Source organism: Puma concolor, chromosome C1 (assembly GCF_028749965.1).
Source record: "Puma concolor isolate L17-30 chromosome C1, mPumCon1.1.hap2, whole genome shotgun sequence".
Classification (NCBI taxonomy): Eukaryota; Metazoa; Chordata; class Mammalia; order Carnivora; family Felidae; genus Puma; species Puma concolor.
Window position 1 is genome coordinate 17,019,179 of NC_141674.1, and position 19,647 is coordinate 17,038,825.

The window sequence follows — 19,647 nt, forward strand, 5'->3', positions numbered from 1 at the left end:
GTGAATCTACAATTACCTCAAAATATAAAGTTTAATTTTTAAACGGACATGCAAAACGCTAGCTTACATTTTGTATTAGATCCAACAGGCATAAAAGCCATCAACATTTTAAAAGTTCTGCCCTTCACCAAAAGACATCATTAAGAAACTGGAAAGGCAAACCAAAGACTGAGGGAAAATATTTGCAATACCAGCTCTGACAAAGCACTTGTATCCAGAGCATAGAGAGAATCTCTACAATATGAGCAATACAATGCAATTAAAACCACAGTGGGACAGGACTTCACAACCGCTAGCATGCCTAAAGTTGGAAAGACTGACAATGCTAACTTTTCACAAAGATGTGGAGTAACAGAAGGGTCACATGTTGCCGGTGGAAATGTAAAATAGTACCAGTGCTTTGGAAAACTTCACGGCTTACCTAGATATTTACCAAAAGAAATGAAAACATGTATTCACAAAAAGACTTATACAGGAATGCTTTTTCATAGCAGCCCCAATCTGGAAACAACCCAAATGTCCATCAACAGATGAAGGGATGAGCAAATGTGGTGTACTCATACAGTGGAATGCTACTTCGCAATAGAAAGGAACAAACTTTTGATACACACACAGACATGGGTGAACCTCAAAAACTTCATGCTGGGGGCGGGGGGACGACCCAAACGGCTACACTGTATGATTCCATTTATATGAAACTCCAGAACAGGCAAAATCATCCACGATGATAAAAGTAGATCGGTGGCTGGGTGCAGGGAAGGGGACTGACCGCAAAAGAATAGGAAAGACGTTTGAGGGATAATGGAAATTTTCCCTATCTTGATTATAGTGGGCATAAATGTCAAAATCATGGAACGGTACCCTGATAACGTGTGCATTTCATTTTATATAAATTAAAACTCAGTTGATTTTTAGTACGAAGACAAAATACAAGCCCAAAGGGGCTCTATCAACTTGCTATGAAAGTTTCTAAATGTTTACTCTAAATTTCCGTACTGAATTCTTCCACCCCATGGACAAAAAACAGCTGTGGTCCGCGGTCCACACTCTGAGCAGCAAACACCCTACCCCACTTTGCCAACTACTCGCTCCTCTAACACATCTCCCCAGCTCCGCCTTTCCAACTCTAGATCGGAAAGCCCGGAGGCCAGCAAGGGGGAGGCTCCCGACAGAGCCCGCGGTCACTGGGTCTTGAATACGGGCTTGCGCTGCAGCCGCAGCACCCGGTAGGTGTTCAGGCCCGGCACGTCGAAGCCAGGAGACAGTCCGTGGCGGTCCAAGGGGTAGAAGTTGACGAGCTGCCCGTGCTGCGCCTCGAGGGAGAGCCAGGCGTCGCCGAGCGGCAGCTCGCAGGGGAACTCGCGGGCCACGTGCAGCTGGAAGACGCGGCCGCGCAGGTGACGCAGCGCCAGCGTGCGGAACGCGGGGGGCACCAGCGCCTCGACGCGGGGCCCGAACTGGCGCAGGCGCAGCTCGCCCTCCGGCCCGGGGCGCACCTCGTAGAAGGTCTGGTTGGCGAAGGTGAAGTAGCCGGCGAAGGGGCGCGCGCTGGGCGGCGGGGCAGGGCTGGGCTCGGCCTCGCGTAGGGCCCTCTCCATGGCGGGCAGGAGCACGTCGTAGGCCTGCGCCACCAGGTCGCGCCCGGGTGGCCGCGGCCCCGCCAGCAGCAGCACGAGGCTCAGGCGCAGCGGCGGCACCAGGGAGAAGGTGGCGGCGTAGCCGTCCAGGTCGCCGTCCTTGCGCACCACGCGGTAGCCCCCCTGCGCGTGGAACTCCCACGGGGTGCCCGTCTCGTTGGCGAAGTAGGCGCCCGAGCAGGCCAGCAGCGGCGCCAGCAGGGCCTTGGCCGCGTCGGGCCGCAGGAGCGGGAGCCCGCCGCCCAGGAGCACCATGGCCAGCTTGGCCAGGTCCGCCGGGGTGGAGTACATCTGGCCGGACGGCCGGTACCAGCCCAGGTCGTAGAGCGGCGCCGGCCGGCCGCTGCCGTAGAAGCCAGCCGCCAGGCGGGCGCGCACTAGGGGCGTGAGGTCGAAGCCCGTGTCCTCCATGCCCAGCGGTTCCAGCACGTTCTCCAGGATCCAGCGCTGGTAGTCGCCCTGAGCAGTGTGCGCTGCGAGGACATGGGCCAGAAGCGAGAAGGCCAAAGTGCTGTAATGGCACCTGGAAGAGTAGGGGTGGAAACTGGGATGCGGCCGTGGGTGAGCATCTCCAGGCCCTGAAGAGCCGGGCCCCACCTGCTCAGACCGAGATGCCACCAGAGGTTCGTTGGACTGGGCGCGGTTGAGAAGGAACCTGCTTCACTGCATCCCAGGTGGTCAGACCCAGCAGAGACCCCAGAGATGATTGACTACAAGGCACTATCCTACATCTGGGAAGACTAAGGACCAGAGAGGGGCAGAACTGCCCAGAGTCACACGGCAACTTGGAGAAGAGTTGGACACAGCAACACATCTGGGAAAGTGGTAAAACAAATCTTTTTGGTCCTTTTTACTTTAGTATAATTGATTTTATCAAATGGAAAACTAGAGTCCTGGGGCACCTCGCTGGCTCAATCAGTTAAGCATGAGACTCTTGATTTCAGCTCTGGTCATGATCTCACAGTTCATGGGCTCAAGCAACACAGATCCTGCTCGGGGTTCTTTCTCTCCCTCTCTCTCTGCCTTCCCCCTGGATGTGTGCTCTCTCTCTCTCTCTCAAAATAAATAAATGAAACTTAAAAAAAAAAAAAAGTTCACTGTTCACTCACAAGAATGCACACTACATGAGGAAAGCCTGCTTGTAATTGGCTCCCTGCTGTATCTCAGTAGGTAGGTGTTGTATCTCGGTTGAGTAGGTGCTCGATAAAAGTTGAGTTGGTGAATCGACAGAATACGAGGTTCACACAGAACTGAACCTGGGCCCAGCTTCCCCCTGCCTTGCAGTGCCAGCCTGTCTGGGCCTGTCTTCCCAGCTGTGGACTAGGGGATGCATTCAGGGATCCCTGCATCTCCCTTGGCTCCAGATGTCTAGGGTGAGGTGACTCAGGCTCTCTCCTAGGAGGGGTGTGTCACCTCTGGAGGTTCCTAATGTCGGTGGGGCCTCAGACACACTCCTCACCTGGTTCCTGGGTCTGCCACCAGCACATCATCCTTGAGCAGGCTCAGGGCCTCCTGGGTGCTGCCCCTCCACAGCAGGGAAGTAGAGCGGAGCCTTCTGGGCAGCCCTGGGGAAGAGCAGTGATCAGAACTGCTGGGCTGGCTGAAGGTGGGATAGTGGCCCCCGGATGCACTCCCTCCCCCACCTTCCGTGGATTGAGAGATAATGACCGCAGAATCACTTAAAAAAAAAAAAAAAAAAAAGTCTGGCATGGACTCTAACCCTCCCTGTGTTTGGTTGGGCAAGTCACTTAGCCTCTCTGAGCCCCAGTCTTCCTATCTTCCTATGTTCCCCAGTCTTCCCTTTCCTATCTTCCCAGGGAACACAAGGGAAATCATTTAATTTCCTATATCATAGGGCTCAGGTGAGATAAAATGCTCAGCTTGGGGCCTGGCCATAGTAACTGCTCAAAAAAATAATTGTTATCATCAACCCATAGAAGTTTGATTCCATAAAATTCTTGAGGTCAGTACCCAAACAGGTTTTGCCAAACTGGCTTCTCTGACCACTTGGAATTTTTTGTTTATTGGATGTGACATGTATGGGAAGGATTACAGGACTGGGAGTCTTTCCATCCCTCCACCCGGCCATAGTTTTCAAGCACCACGTTTTGTTCCAAGGTCTGTTCTGGGTCCTGGGCATTCAGTAGTGAACAAAATAAAGTCCTTGACCACATGGAGTTTCCATTCTAGTGGAGGGGACAGATGATTAATAAATACTCGTGCTATGGGGTAAGAAAGGAGGGATTGTTATTTGATACAAGGTGATCAGAGGAAGGCCTCACAGAGAAGGTGACCCTTGAGCAGGTGGGAGCTGGAGGAGGAGAGGGGGAGAGCCAAGCAGCAGTGTGAGGGAAGAATGTCATGCAGAGGGAAGGTGTGGAACAGCCAAGTGTGGAGGCCCTGAGGCGGGAGTGACTTAGCTTGTTTGAGGACCAGTGTGGAACAGCCAGTGTGGCTGAAGAGTGAGGAGGGGAAGACTTCGGAGGTGAGAAGTACTGGGATTGTAGGCACCAGGTGTCACGGGGTGCTATAGGGTACTGGAAGGACTTGGCCTTTTCTCTGAGTCGGATGTGACCATGGCTGGGGTCGTGAGCAGAGGAGTGATGAAATCTGATGTAGATTTCATCAGGGTTGCTCTGGTTGCTGTTTGAAAACAAACTTGGCGGGGCCGGGGGGGGGGGGGGGCGGGTAGAAGCAAGGAAGCCTATAAGGAGACTTGAAAAATCCGCATTTTTTTTCATGGTGGCTGGGACCCGGGAGCCAGCTGTGGAAGTGGTAAGGACGGGTTGGGTTCTGGATCTACTTTGAGTGTGGAGCCAACGGAATTTGCTACTTGAGGGGATGTGGAAGGTATGGGGGTTGGAGGTATCAGGGGTGACTCAAAGGCCTTTGGCCTGAGCAACTGGGAGATGGAGTCCCAGGCCCCGGGTGTAAGTTCTGACTCTGGAACTTCTTGCTGTGTGGCCACAAACCATGTACCTTACCTCTCTGAGCCTCTACTTGTTCCTCTTTAAATGGGCTGCAACACCTGCTGTGGTTTCCCTAGGAAGTGTTAGAAGGCTTAACTCAGAGAATGGATGAAAAGCTCCAGGAACGGGAGACAGCTGTAGATTACAGTGAGAGTCGATCATAAAAGACATTGAGAGCCTAGAACAGAGTTATTCAGGCAGCTGTTGCCTCAGCTGGCCCCTTGGGACTGTAGAAGACATGTAGGGTATTTTTAAACTAACCAAGCACCCTGGACTTGGTTCCCTGGGTATGGATGAAGAAGAGTCCACAATACACCCCTAGAGGGAGCCCTGGAGTCAGAGTTATAACCCAGGTGGCTTGAACAGGATGCCGGAAGAGCCTAAGTAAGCCTGAAGGCTCCTTACCTGCATGGCCCCTTCCAAGGCCTATATCTAACTTGGAATTTTTAATAATGCATTCTTAAAGAGGACCCCCATAATTACATCCTCATCAGGCCCCACTGCACCTAGGTCTAACCCTGGCTAAAATAACCAAAGCTACATTGACAAGTACCTGCTGTGTGCCAGGAGCTCTGCTAAGTGTTTTACACTCATTATCTCATTTAATCCCCAATAATAAGGCAAACCACAGTCACTTTACAGGGGAGAAAATAAGGCTCAGAGAAGTTCAATGACTTGCCCAAGATCACCCAGCTGGGAGAAGGCAGAGCTGGAAGTTCAGTGCTCATGCCCTTAACCATCAGGCCACCCTCCCCCAAGAAGAGTGACCCTGTCCTGCCTGAGCTGCTTCAGGAGGTTCCATCCTCTCGCTGAACCTCGGGTACACCGCCTGGGCTCAGGAGTGATAACCAGCCATGTCCATTGACTAAGACCTCAGGCCTTTTGAAACAATGAAATGGCATCATTTCAAATGAAATGGCCTGGGTGGCTCAGTGGGTTAAGCGTCTGACCCTTGGTTTTGGCTCAAGGTTCATGAGTTTGAGCCCCCATGTCTGGCTCTACACTGACAGTGTGGAGTCTGCTTGGGATCCTCTGTCTCCTCTCTGCCCCTCTCCCTGCTTGTGCACGCTCTCTCTCTCTCTCTGTCTCTCTCAAAATAAATAAGTAAACTTAAAAAAATGGCAGGCACATGTATGTCCATTTAGTTTATATAAACGTATTATAGAGTAATATGTACATTACACATTCTTATATGTATTCATTCATACACATATGTGCACTTTGTGTGTGTATTATTTATTCAAATAGTAGCATATAATATATGCTGTTTGAGCTTTTTCCCCCACTTAACACTGTATCTTATTCCATCTCAGTACATAGACAACATTATTCCCCTTTTTTCTAACGCTACATCTGATTTGATTATATAGCTGTGTTACAGTTTGTTTAGCCACTCCCCTGCTTATAGATATGTAGGTGTTTCAGTCTTTCGCCGTTACAAACAGCGCTGCAGTGAATGCATGCAGACCTCACACCACACATGTATGAATACATCTGTAAGAGAATCTCCTAGAAGGGTAATTGCTGAGCCAAAGGATCTATGCATTTTTAATTGTGGTAGATATTATCATTGTCCCCCATCCAGGTTGCAGCAATGTAAATTCCCACCACTGATGCATCAGAGGGTCTAGTTCACCATAACCTCACCAACCCAGTGCACCCACCATTTTGGCCTTTGCCAAGGGAAAAATGTCTCTCCGTGGTTTTAATTTGCGTTTATGTTGTTATGAATGAGGTTGAACATCTTTTAATATGTTTTCATAGTGTTAAGGGCCATTTGTATTTCCTTTCCTGTGAATTGTCTATTCTGTTCCTATTCTTTGCCCATTTTTCTGTCGGGTTGTTAGTCTTTGTATTGATTTGTACGTAATCTTTGTATATCGAGGGAAATTAGGTCTTCATTGTAGATCTGTGTACAAATATTGACCTGTTCTTGACCTAATAAGCAGATCTTGACTTTCAACTTGCCACCTGATCTTGATTTGTCTCCTTGATCTAAACTCCCAGATTTCACCTCCGCTTTTACCTCACCAGATCTTTCTACCCCTGGTCCACCATCCAGGGCGGGTGAGAGGGAGGTGTGGCTGGCCTGGCTGCATGAGAACCTGCTGCTCAGTTGCCACCCCTGAAATGGTTTGGGTTGAGCTGCAAAACTTCAGGGCTGCTCACCTGAGAGCTGGCTGGCCATCCTTCGGAGGGTGACGGACGAAGGCCTTGGGGCTGGGCCCACCTTCTCCAGCTCATCCATCAAGCTCTGTTGTTCAGGGGCTGATGCCATGCCCAACGGGTTGTTAATGGTGAAGGTGCTGGCATACCGCTCCAGAGGGTCATCTAGAGAGGCTACAGTGCCCTCCTCCCACAGCCGATACAGCATGAGGACTGGAAAGATCTTAGAGATGCTGGAGATTCTGGGAAGTGTTAAGCACACAAGGGTGCAGAGGATATACAGTTGGCCTTACAACCTCCGTCCTGCACCCCAGGTCCCAATTTTCTAATGCTCTAGGAAAGCACTGAGTCCACCCTCTTCAGTGTCTCAGACGGAAATTGAGCAGTCTCTGTAGAACTGCCTTTGGGATGTTCGAGAACATAGCACAGTGGCAGGTGGACACTCTTGAGTGCCTACCCCGTGCCAGGCCTTAACCCAAGCCCTTCCCATTCTGGGATAGACATAGGTTGGGATCATGTACCTCTGCCTCTTACTAGCCAAGTGGTCTTGGGCAAGTACTAGATCTCTCTCAGTTTCTGTGTCATTGTCCATTTTACAGGTTGTAGAAAAGATTGAGCGAGATTGGGCATGTGAAGTGCTTGGCAAGATACCTGGAAGGTAGGTAGCAAGTGTTGAGTAAGTGATAGCAAATGCAATTGTGGGCCCAGGCCTGGCACATGGCAGGTGCAGTGTGAATGGAACCTCTGTAATCCTCACAGTGTCTCTGGGAGTGAACGTGTTCCCTTTGCATTGTCAGCTTGGAGGATCCTGCAGGCAGCACCTAGGAGGGGAGACTCTGGGTGTGCCGCAGGGGGTCCCAAGTTTCTTCCGTCTGGACCGCTGCCACCAACTAACAGCGACCCGGGGCAAGGGCCCAAGAACTGGTTACAGTTCCTTCGTGGCACATAGTAGGGTGTGGGAGGTGGGACACAGGGAGCGTTTTCTAGTTAGGGAGGTTCTGGGCTAAGAGCTCTCCAGAAAAGATTCCTTCCTGACTTGTTACCCCTGTGGTGTGATGTTGGGCACTCTCTGGTGCTCTCTGGCCCTCAATCTCCTCATCTATAAAATTGTCAGGACTTAATAAAGGGTCCTGGCAGCTTGGACCCCCAGTCATGATTCTCTTGAGTCCCCCTACCTCCTAGGTCTCCCTTGTCCTCCCATCCCATGCCCCCCTCCACAGGACCCCAGAGGTCACCCAGCTGACCGGTACATAGTGTATTCATTGGGGGGCCCAGAGGCCGGGTCTGATCCATTCTTCCTCCCAAAGTTCCCAGTCCAGAGCACGGTGTCATTGTGGATGACAACTGCAGACATGGCAGCCAGGCCCGGGGCAGACAGTGCCTGACGCAGGATCCTGTCCACCTTGGAGGAGAAGAGCAGGAGTGCAGGCGCAGACAAACACCCCTCTGGTCCTGCTTGCCCTACGCATTCCTACACCACACCCTGCACACAGCGCCCCCTGCCGGGACCCCCTCCATTCTCGCCCCCACCCCCACCCCCCCGCGCGCGCCGTGGCTGGAGCCTCAGACCTCAGGTTCTCAGACCCCCTGGGATTGGACCCCCACCCAGTTACAACCAGAGCAGCTCCTCTAAATTTGTTTTTATGTGGGCCTTCCTCGTAAGATTTCTGTTCAAAGAAAATTTCTTTGGGAAAATGTAAAAGGAGAGAGGGGTTAAACTACTGATGTCGTTGAACCCTGTCTGCTGCCCTAGAAAACCTCACGAAGGCCTGGTCTGACCCCCTAATGTTGGAGGATTCACTATAGAGGCCCCTAGACCCTCTTTGAACATTTATTGAAAGGACATTGTTTTCAATAATGAAATACAGTGACAATGATAACATCCAAAGTTATTGGACATTTGGAATGTGCCAGGCACAATATAAAGTGATCTTCATGCATTGTCTCATTTTTTTTTTTAGTTTTTTAATGTTTTTCTTTTTTTTTTTTTTTTGAGAGAGAGAGACAGACAGAGAGACAGAGTGTGAGTGGGGGAGGGGCAGAGAGAGAGAGGGAGACACAGAATCCGAAGCAGGCTCCAGGCTCTGAGCTGTCAGCACAGAGCCCTACACGGGACTCGAACTCACAAGCTGTGAGATCATGACCTGAGCTGAAGTCAGACGCTTAGCTGACTGAGCCACCCAGGCACCCCATGCATTGTCTCATTTAATCCACAATAAGCCAGTGCTAAATTTCTCCCTATGTTACAGATGAGAAGATTGAGTCTATGAGATATGAAGCGACTTGCCCAAGTGGCTAATGGTTAGTGGAGTCAGGATTAGGACCCCAGGCTAACTCCAACCGTAGGTCCTAATTAACTGCCAGACCTCCTTGCTGAGTGATTTAGCAGGTCCAGAATTGAGTTCTGTCCATGTGTGGTTTCCACCCCGGCACTGACTTTGCCTCTGTGTGCCTCAGTTTCCTCCTCTCTAGATAGGGATTCATGAGGCATTTGTATAAAGAAGCTACCGCATACTAGGTGCCCACTAGAAGCCGGCTACGATTACTGTTGCTATTTCTTGTTTTAATTGCTATGACCCTGGAGCCTCATAGCACCGTTCTGCTCCCTCTCCTTCACTAAAGCTTTTCAGGTACTTGCAGACAGTGATGGTGTCTCTGCCCAGGCCTTCTCTTACATGGACACGTCACCTGCCTTGCCTTCAACCGTTCCTTGGATGACAGTTTCACACCCCTCCGCTGTGCTGCTGCTTGTACACTTCCAGTCGTGTTTCATTTGTCTGTGTGTCTCCTAAGGTGAGTGAGCTGGCCAACAACCCCCTCTAGCGTCAGGCCATCATGCAGTGGTAAGAATTGTGTTACAAGGTGTGTGTGCTTAATTACATTGCAGTGGCCTCTGTGATACGGGCTGTGTCCTCCTCCCCCCGTCCCACCTTTCTCCCTCCCCCACCTGCAGCCCCAGCAGCCTGAATTCCCTGGTGGTTCTCTGTGTGTGCCTTGCACTCATTCTGCTGCCTCTGGACCTGTGCACATGTTGGTCCCTCTATCCGGAGCACGTGCTTCCCTCCCTCAGTCTCCCTTACTGTATGTATAAATGCATATCACCTGGGTACTTCCTACTTGTTCACATCTCCGTTTAGACATCATTCCCAGGGCATCTGAGTGGCTCAGTCCACTAAGCGTCCGACTTCGGCTCAGGTCATGATCTCACTGCTCATGAGTTCAAGTCCCGTGTTGGGCTCTGTGCTGACAGCCTGCAGCTCAGAGCCTGGAGCCTGCTTCCGTTTCTCTCCATCTCTCTTCCCCTCCCCTGCTTACTCTCTGTCTCTGTCTCTCTTTCTCTCTCTCAAATATAAAATTAAAAAAAAAAAAAAAACATTAAAAAAAAAAGTAGACACCATTCCCTCCAGAAGCCTTGCCTGACCCCAAAGCCAATTTCTTTGTGCCCCCGCAGTTCCCTAAATGTCCCCTATCCTCACTCTTCCAGACTAGTAGCTTCTTGAGAGCAGGACAGTATCTTCTTCCTGCCATGTCCCTGGTGCTTAGCCCAAAGTAGGTACTCAAGGATTATATGTTGAATGCACGAGTAAATGCCCCTGCCAGTGCACAGAACGTGCCCTCCCCTTCATCCCCCAGGCCTAGCACACACGCCCAGTTCCCTCTTGGGTCATCACTGACCTTTTCCAGGGCCTCCTTCAACACAGGGAGGGGGTGGGCCAGCGGCACAGGCTCAGGGTGTCGGGGACACATCCTCACAGGGGCAGAGGCCACCTCTGGTCCCAAGGAACCTATAGGGAGCATCACATGGTGAGTGGGGGACAGAGCTCAGGGTAGGAGTCTAGGGATTATCCTAGAAGAGGTGGGAAGGTGGCAGCAAAGGCCAGAACCGTGCCTTGGGGCTGGCCCTCCCAGCTGGCAACAGCCTCACCAGGAGATAGATAGCAGGGCACAGCGCCCACCATGGGGGCGGATGCCTGAGAGGAGAAGGGACAGTCCCACACCCACCACCTGATGATTGGCCTTCAAAATACCAATTAGGCCAAGGCTCCTGGCTGGCAGCCCTTTTCTCTTGTACGACCAGCTTTCTCCCTCCATGTAGTCAGAGGAGTTAGAAAAGTTCGAGCTCCTTGGGGCAGGCTCAACCATGTCTTTCTGTCTGTCTGCCTCTGTTTCTCTAGTTCAGATTATATATTTGAGTGGAGAGGTGGACTTGGGCCCCGCTTAGGCTTCAGGCCTAAATCATAAGGCCAGTGCCTGTGTCACCAGAGCTGTGTGCCTGGAATATCAGGTCTAAGTCCCATTCTGCTTTGGTCCAGGTGTATGGCTTCCTTGGAACCTCTGGGGAGAAGGTGTGGGCCCTGGTAGGACAGGATTCAGGCTGAGAGATCATCGCACGGGCCCCAGAACTCCCCTCATCCTCAGAGAGCAGTGTAGGGTAGTAAGGGTGAAAGCGCCCAGAGGAGCTGCACGCTCTTCAAATCCTACTCAGAACTGAGAGGAGCTTCTCTGTGGGAGGCTCACTATGGCCGCAAATCCTTCCAGCTCCTCCCACCTCTTGAATCTGGCTGGCCTTGTGACTTTGTCAGGACAAATCGATTGTGCACCTTAAGGAAGGTCTCTCAACAAATCCATGACATAGGTTTAATCATTGGAGTAGGGAGGTCTTGGCCAAAACCTAAGCTTTGCTCAGCCTGGGACTCAGGTAGGGCTGGTGCCTACAGCCCTGCATTAATATGCACGTGCACAGGGGCGCATAGGTGGCTCAGCCGTTCTAGCGTCTGACTTCGGCTTGGGTCATGCTCTCACAGTTAGTGGGTTCGAGCCCTGCTCTCAGTGAGGAGCCCGCTTCAGATCCTCTGTCCCTCTCTCTCTCTGCCCCTCCCCCGCTCTCAAAAGTTCTCTCCCAAAAATGAATAAAACCTTAAAAAAATATGCACGTGCCGAAAAAGTCATCTGGAAATATTTGAATGCATATTTGATTCAGTAGATACGGGATGGAGGCAGGGCATCCTCATTTCTAACAACCTCTCAGGTGGTACCCATGCAAGGGAGAGGACTTCGATCACTGTGGACAGTGATCAACCCGGTGATGGACCCAAGCAGGTCCACGAACTGTTTGTTTCCCATTTGTGACAAATTAAGTACAAAATTTGAATGCACACATTTAGAAACTTCTATAGCAGTTTAATGTGGTAATTTTGTGTGGAATCTTAAAACTTGAGCTTCTGTTCTATAGTATTTTTTTTTTCATTTAATTTCGTTTGTACATACTTATAGTAATAACTGATCTGCTTCGGATTGGTACTTTGACTGTTGGCGAAGCATGGTCCTTTAGGACAGGCTGACCTGCCTACTTGAGGACTGTTTGCTTGAGGGACTGAGAAGCCCCTGATAAAAGAATATACCCTAGAAAGAACAGGTTGGGGTGGAAGAGGAAAAAGCCAGCAAGAAAATAAAAGGAGGCATTTCTGCACAATGTCTCTGTGGGAATTTGGGAGCCCAGGCCACCTCATCGAGCCTTGGGCATCCGTAACACAAGAGGAATGGAGAGAGACATTCTCCCCAGCGTTAGCAGAGAACTGGGATTCTGGATGATCCAGGTTGGAGGTTGCAGGGGTTGCTATAGCAACAAAGGGCCTGGTGGACATTGCCAGCAGCGGTGGCTCACTAGCCAAGCTTTGACCGGCCCAGGATGGAGAGGCACCAACAAATGGCAGCTTCTGTCCACGGACACCTCATTGTTCCTCCCAGGGTCTTAGATATAGCTGGGGGGAGATCTTTAAAGGGATGGGGGTAGGGCCTGGAGATCCTACCATGGGGGCTGAAGATCAGGCAAGAGAAACTCTGTTTTACCTATTGGGAGTCCCTGAGATTTACAGCCAGACTGGGTGGTTTAAGGAAACTCCAGTGGCATTAGGATCTTCATTTTATACCCAAGGGCAACATGACACAGAAAGGTCCCTTGACTGGTCCAAAGATACACAGCTAGTGAGGGTTGGAGTCAGAATGAAGGCCAGAGCTTCTGAGTCCAAATCTTGTGGTCTTGCCCCTACACCCTCAAATCAGGTGCATCAGCTCCAGGCTCCCAGGCCCCACAGGGATAGGAAGGAAGTCAAGGATGCTTGTGCACTCACTGGTGTCCAGCTTGGGGAGGTGATATTGCCACAGGAAGCAGCCAGTCATAACCACAGAGAGCAGGAAGAAGAAGCTGCAGGAAGCTGGGAAGAGCCACTTCTTTTTCAGTTTCGGCAGGCTGGGCTGCCAGCCCACCTGGGAGGGGAAGGACAAGAGCACGGCCCCCAAGGGGGTCAGCCAGAGGGAGGCAGAAGAGGGACCCCTACCATGCCTCAGGTTCACCCAGACATCACAAGAGCCCACAGCTTGGGGCAGATATCACACCTGTAAAACCAAGGTCCTTCCCAGTGTGAGCCCTTCAACAGCTGTGCCACGTGTATTTCTGCACCTCTGGGCTTTTGCATGGCCTGCTTCCTCTGCTGGGCCTGCCATGTCTCTCCTGTGTACTTAGTGAAATAGCTAAGGCCGGCTGAAATGCCGCCTCCTCCAGGAAGCCTTCCCCAACTCTCCTCACCCAGACCCCCTCCAAGGCACTTTGGACAAGCTTCCATTGTGGTGGGAGTCCAGCTCTCTAATACAACGGCTGTTCAACTAGTATTAGCTGGTGCTCCTGATGGAGTGTGAGTTCTCCAAGGGCACTCACCACTCAAGCTTGTTAGATCTTAACATTTTGCCCTGTTTTCCTCATACCTCTACATTTTAAAAAGTACCACGTCAGCTCCTTGTTTACTTTATGGTCTGTTCATCCCATCCCATTAGAAAACAGGAGTTCGTTCACTCTCCCCGCTCTTTCTCTGCCCCTGCCCTGCCTGTGTTTGTGCTCTCTCTCCCTCTCAAAATAAATAAATACACATTAAAATGAAAGGAAGGAAGGAAGGAAGGAAGGAAGGAAGGAAGGAAGGAAGGGGAGGGAGGGAAGAAAGAAAGAAAGAAAGAAAGAAAGAAAGAAAGAAAGAAAGAAAGAAAGAAAAGAAAAGAAAAGAAAGAAAAAACGGGAATTCGTGATTTGTTTTACTCACCGTGGTATTCCCAGTGCCTAGAACAGTCCCTGAAACATAGCAGACCCTGATAAATAGTTGATGATGAATGAATGAATGAATGAATGAATGAATGAATGAATGAATCGACAAACATTCTGGGTGGAGGCGAAGCCCTTTTTGTACCACCTGCAGATTCCAGCCTCCTCCCCTTCTTCCCAGAAGTAGCACCCATTATGATCTTGGTGTTCATCATTACCATGCCTGTTTTCATTCATTTACTGTGTGTTCGTGCCTTCGTAAACAGCACGTAGTATCACTTTGCACATTTTTAAACTTATGTAAACTATAACCTACTGTATTATCCTCCTGAAAATTGCTCCCCCCCCCCCATATGGTACATGTATTCTGTATTATTCGGTTTGACTTCTGTAGAGTATCCTGCTGTGTGAATATACTTCAGAGTATACTAGTTAGAACATGGAGTCTGGGGCCAGGCTGCCTTAAAAACATGACTGTTTTATGCATTTGAGTTGAGAGCACTGTGCCTGGGAGTGAAATTTCTGGGTGGTAAGGGGTGGCCTTTTTCAGGTTCATAGACACTATCCCATTGCTCTCCAAAGTTGTTCAGTTAACACTCCAGCCACCTGTGAGCAATTAGTAGCCTAATTGCTACTTTTTTTAAGTTTATTTATTTTGAGAGAGAGAGAACACAAGCAGGGGAGGGACAGAGAGAGCGGGAAAGAGAGAATCCCAAGCAGGCTCTGCATTGTCAGCGCGGAGCCCAACGCGGGGCTTGATCCCATGAACCGTGAGATCATGACCTGAGCCGAAACCAAGAGTCAGACAGGCGCCCCTCATTGCTATTTTTAACTTGCATTTTCTTGATTACTAATAAGCTTGAATGCATTTTCCTGTGTTTACTGTATATATTTGGGTTTGCTTTTCTGTGAACGGACTGTTCTTATCCATGGCCTATTTGTTCCTATCCAACTTTCCTTGTTTATTAGAGTTCAGTATAAGTTCCAGATACTCTCGCTTGTGTTTTGTCTGTTCCCATTATGTTTATGATAACTTGTTGGAGGCAAAATCATGTAGTGGTGAATCTGTGGCCAGATTGCCTAATTCTGAATCTCAGTTCAACCATTTCCTGGCTGTGTGACCTCAAGAAAGTCACTCAACCTCTCTGTGCCTCAGTTTCCGCACCTGTAGAATGGAAGTGATAATAATGCTTGCCTCATAAATTAGTAAGGCTTTAGTAGGTTAATATTTTTAAAGTATGTTGTTTTGACACGTCGTAAGCTCTATTAGCTATCGTTGAATAGAGGGATTTGGGTTTGCGTTTTGGTTGCTGCCGATCAAATTCATCCATATTGTCTTTTTTGTTTGCTGTGAGTGTGCGTGTGTGTGTGTGTGTGTGTGTGCGTGCGTGCATGCACGCACAGGAAATACGTTATACAGAGGTAAATGTAGATTTCTCTACAGTCACACACAAAACTATTTTGGTTATGGTGTAAAGAAGGAAAATCTCATTTTATTTTTTTCCATACAGATAATCAGTCATCTCAGCACGGATTATTAAATACTCCAGTCCTGGGGCGCCTGGGTGGCTCAGTTGGTTAATCGTCCAACTCTTGATTTTGGCTCAGGTCATGATCTCACAGCTCGTGGGTTCGAGCCCTGTGTGGAGTGTGCCTGCGACTCTCTCTGCCCCACCCCTACTCACGCTGTCTCTCTCAAAATAAATAAGTAAAAATTTAATTAATTAATTCCAGCCCTGTGCCACTGACTTGTATGCCGCTGGCTCTGAAACATACTAAGCCCCTGTCCGTACCAACACCTGCTCTGTAGGCTGTGTTCCGCTAGGGTCTCACTGAGTTTCGATTCCTTCTCTCTCTGTTCAATCCTACATGCTCTTCCGTGATGAAGAGAACTTATACACGGAGCACAGGCACTGTCCTGCAGTAAACAGTCTGGCCAGAGAGGCTTGCTAAAATCAGACCCCAGCAGATCCCATGCAGCCATTTCCTGCCTCTCCTCCGCCTCCCCCCTCCCCCTTGCATCTTTAGGCTCCCACACCCCACATCCCACTCTCCGTTGCTTTGCACCTGCCATTCCCTCTGTGAGGGAGGTTCCCTCTGCGAGGGTCTGTGAGACCCTTTCTAGCCTTTTCCACCTGACAAACTTGTGTTCTTCCCTGAAAATACATGGGCATTTGCAGAGCCTTCTGATTCTCCCCCAGACAGAACTGAGGGCCTCTCCTCTCTGCTTCATGCACACCCCTTCTTGCATTGTAACAGTAACCTACACTGGTTACTGCTAACTTCTTTGTCTGTCTCCCTACTCCCCGGCAGGTGTCTCCAGCACCAGGATCATTCCTTCTTGGCCTTTATGCCTGTAACAATTGTTACTCTGCCTGGCCCTGGCAGATGTTTCAGAAATATGTTTTGAACTTTACATTGTCCTGCAAGTTGAAAGCCTTGGGTTCAAATCTCAGCCCCACTTCCTGAGTCAGTTATAACTATGGCTGGGTCTCTTCCCCTCTCTGGACCTCTGTGTCTTCAGCTGTTAGCAAGATGGACTGACTATTTGTTGAGTTTACCTTTTACACCTGGAAATCTCACTTGATTTCCAGCTCTAGAATTTGGGGTTCCCACTAAAGCCACTCTTTATTCATAATTTCCAGAGATTGGAAATAACCCAAATGTCCCTTAACTGGTGAGTGGACAAACTGTAATATATCTGTACAATTGGATACTGATCAGCAGGCGTAAAGGAACGGACTACCGATACAGGCAGTAACATGAATGAATCTCAAATGCATTATGCTAAATGAAACAAGCCAGACTCAAAAAGCCACAGTCTGTGCAACTGCATTTTTGTAACATTCTGGAAAAGGCAAAACTGTAGGGACAGAACACCATTCAGTGGCTGCCTGGGGGTAGGAATGGGGGAGATGACAAAGGAACAGAAGGGACAGTGGTAGGCAATGGAACCATTCTGTATCTTGATCGTGGTCGGTCTGGACTGTGTGCATTTGTCAAAACTCAGAATTGTACACCAGAAAGACTTTTAATGCATGCAAACTATACCTCCATTTTTAAAAAATGAAGCCATTAAGGAGCCCAAGAGCATTAGGATGTCTCCACTGGTGTCAGGAGTAACATCAGACACAAGACCGTGCTTCAGCCTCGAGGAGCGGAGGGGGGGCTCTCTGGTATTGTTTATATGGGAGGGAAGTTGGAAGGTGCTCCCTTTCGAGCACAAGCAAAGGGCCACTGGGGCAGGGCCGGTGGCACTAAGGGAGGGCAGCCTAACCTCCCTCAACAGGCACCTATAGCATGACCAGAATATGGGCATCTCATTTTCAAGCAAAGAATGAAACTCAGAGACCTTAAAATGACTTACCGAAGTCGTGGACAGCACATACAGAGCTGGGATTCTAGCTCTGTGCTCTGCACCACCGCACCCCGCCCCTCACATGTGACTCACATGTGAACCGCACCCCCAGTCTCTAGTTCTCCTCTGAAGCCCAGCCTCATCCCATGCCTGTCTCCAATCTCAGGATTTATTCCAACAGACCCAAAGGTGGGGTCAGTATTTAACCTCTAAGCTGCTCACCAGCTGCTCACATTTTGACTCTACAGTAGGAGGCACCAGGCATCTCTCCCCTCTCCCTTCCCAGCTGGAAAATGAGGCAGGGGTAGGGGGTGGGGGTTCAGGAAGAGCCTGGCTCCCCCAAGCCCCACCCGTAACCACAGTTCCCCCACCTCCTTCCCCAGGTGGCCTACGGCCCCAAGACATTCCCCTCCTTTCTCCTCACCGCCCACTCTGGTACAACCCTCCTCGTCCACTTCTTAATCCAGAATGCAATTTCCAAAGGCCATCTGTGTGTTGGGCACAGTGCTATGTCCTGAGGGCACAGAGCCTTTGGCCAACATCTGTCCCCCATGGAGCTGGCAGGACAGCAGACTGGCCACACACCAGGGCTCTGGAACCAGGTGAAGCAAGACTTGATTCTGGTTCTGCCCTTACTGGCTTTGGACGAACGACTTCACCTCTTTGAGTCTCCATTTTCTTGTCTGCGTAATGGGAAGGACCATCGTTCCTACATCTCATAGAATTTAGGTGAGGGTCAATGAGCTAATGCATGTAAAGCCCCTAGAACACTGTTCACTAGCTGGTCACTAGTGTAGTAATTTCTCTGGGAGAGAGATGTGAACAGAGCATGTGCATACAGCTCTTGGGTCTCTGAGGTACCCGTGAACTCAGCCTCCGGGTGGGAGGTGGGGGAAAGCTTCACTGAACAGGTAGTAGGGATGAATTGGGGGGCACTCCAGTCAGAGGCCTGGGGATGTGAAGAAGGAGAGGAGTAATTTCTGCTTTGTTTTGAGAATTCAGTGGGTTATTACAGGTAAAACACTCAAAACTGTTCCTGGCCTACAGTGCAAATTCTAGAAATGTTAGCGATGATGATGATGAAGGTGATGAAGGTGATTTGGGTGATTTAGGCCAATATTTGAAGCAAGTTTCCACGGGCTATGCCTCACCTGGGTCATCATTCTCTCCAAGGTGTGGAAGGTTCCAGCTCCTTGAGGATTCAGGCCTACAGTCCAGGAGACCCTGTGAGTGGAAAATCAAGTCAGAGGAGTGAAGGCAAAGAGAGGTCCTGAAGGCTGGAAAAGAGAGGAGGGGACAGAAAGGCTGGAAGACAAGGATGGGAGGGGGCAAAGCAAACCCTCCCCTTCGTGAAGCTCTGCTTCGAAGGCGGAGGGAACTGAACTCAGAAAACCTGTGAGTTTGACCAGTTGTCCAGGTCTGTCCGGGTCTATCGTGATTTTAGCACTGAAAGTCCCAGATCTCTCAGTTCCAGGAAAATCAGGACACTCAGTCGTTGTCCCCACCACTGCCTGCCCGTCCAGCCTCAGAAACAACCCACTCAGACCCCCAGACTCTTAGCCCTCACTCACCCTCTTCTGGAAGGCTCAGGTAGGACAGGGCAATTCAGGCTCGGCCACGGCTGGCCAGTGCCCTCTGGGAGTCCCCGTGTTCCAGGGGACGGGGATGGCTGGCTGGGCTCTGAGGTGCAGGCTTCACCCAGGCTCCCCAGGGGCTGGCAGATGTGGTGCCGATTACCCCGGCACTAATCCCTCCATGTGCCCTCCGCCATTGGGATTAGTTCCTGGGGTCCCTCAGCAACAGGGAGGGGGGCACATCTGTCAGAGAGCCTGGACAGCACCACGTGATCCAAGATGCTCCAGGCCGGAAGAGGAACGCTCTCTCCAAAAGGAGTGTCTGGCAAGCCCAGTGTGCAAGAGAGATGACCCACAGGCCTCCCAGACCTGTCCATCCCCCACACCAGCTCTTCGGCTGCCTCTGAGGAACCTCAGGCTCCAAGGAACACGGTTTGAAGACTTCCAGGGGTCAACCTAGTTGTTAAATATGCAGATAACCAGTTCTGTCACTGCCTGTGTAGCCTTGGGTAAGGCATGCCCTCTTTGTTTCTTCATCTACAAAATGGGGATAATAATATCTTGGTTACCATGAGGATTAAATTGCAGGGTGATGGTAAAGCAGGTCGCCCCGGACCTCGCACTGAGTAAGGGCTCTGTAAAGGCCCGTTTCTTGTTATAACTTAGCTTTGTGCCACAACCTCTGCGTCAGAGATCAAATCTTTCTCAGTGAACATTCTAGAAAGTTACTGTCCATTGATTTTATTTTTTTAAGTTTATTTATTTTTGAGAAAGAGAGAGTGGGGGAGGGGGAGAGAGAGAGAGAGAGAACGAGAGAATCCTAAGTAGGCTCCAAGCTGTTAGCGCTGAGCCG

At 50.2% G+C, this 19,647-nt stretch overlaps 1 protein-coding gene across 1 annotated transcript; it reads right to left on the reverse strand.

Annotated features, from left to right (window-relative positions):
* Positions 1-866: 866 nt before the first annotated feature.
* On the reverse strand, positions 867-18,966 carry LACTBL1 (lactamase beta like 1). The gene is made up of 8 exons (XM_025925474.2): positions 18,792-18,966; positions 18,372-18,444; positions 12,904-13,039; positions 10,448-10,557; positions 8,017-8,174; positions 6,776-7,014; positions 3,097-3,202; positions 867-2,160 (listed from the first exon to the last, which is right to left on the reverse strand). Exons 2-8 carry the CDS (start codon positions 18,381-18,383, stop codon positions 1,182-1,184), a joined length of 1,740 nt encoding a protein of 579 aa, XP_025781259.2. The 5' UTR covers positions 18,384-18,444; positions 18,792-18,966; the 3' UTR covers positions 867-1,181.
* Positions 18,967-19,647: the final 681 nt, after the last annotated feature.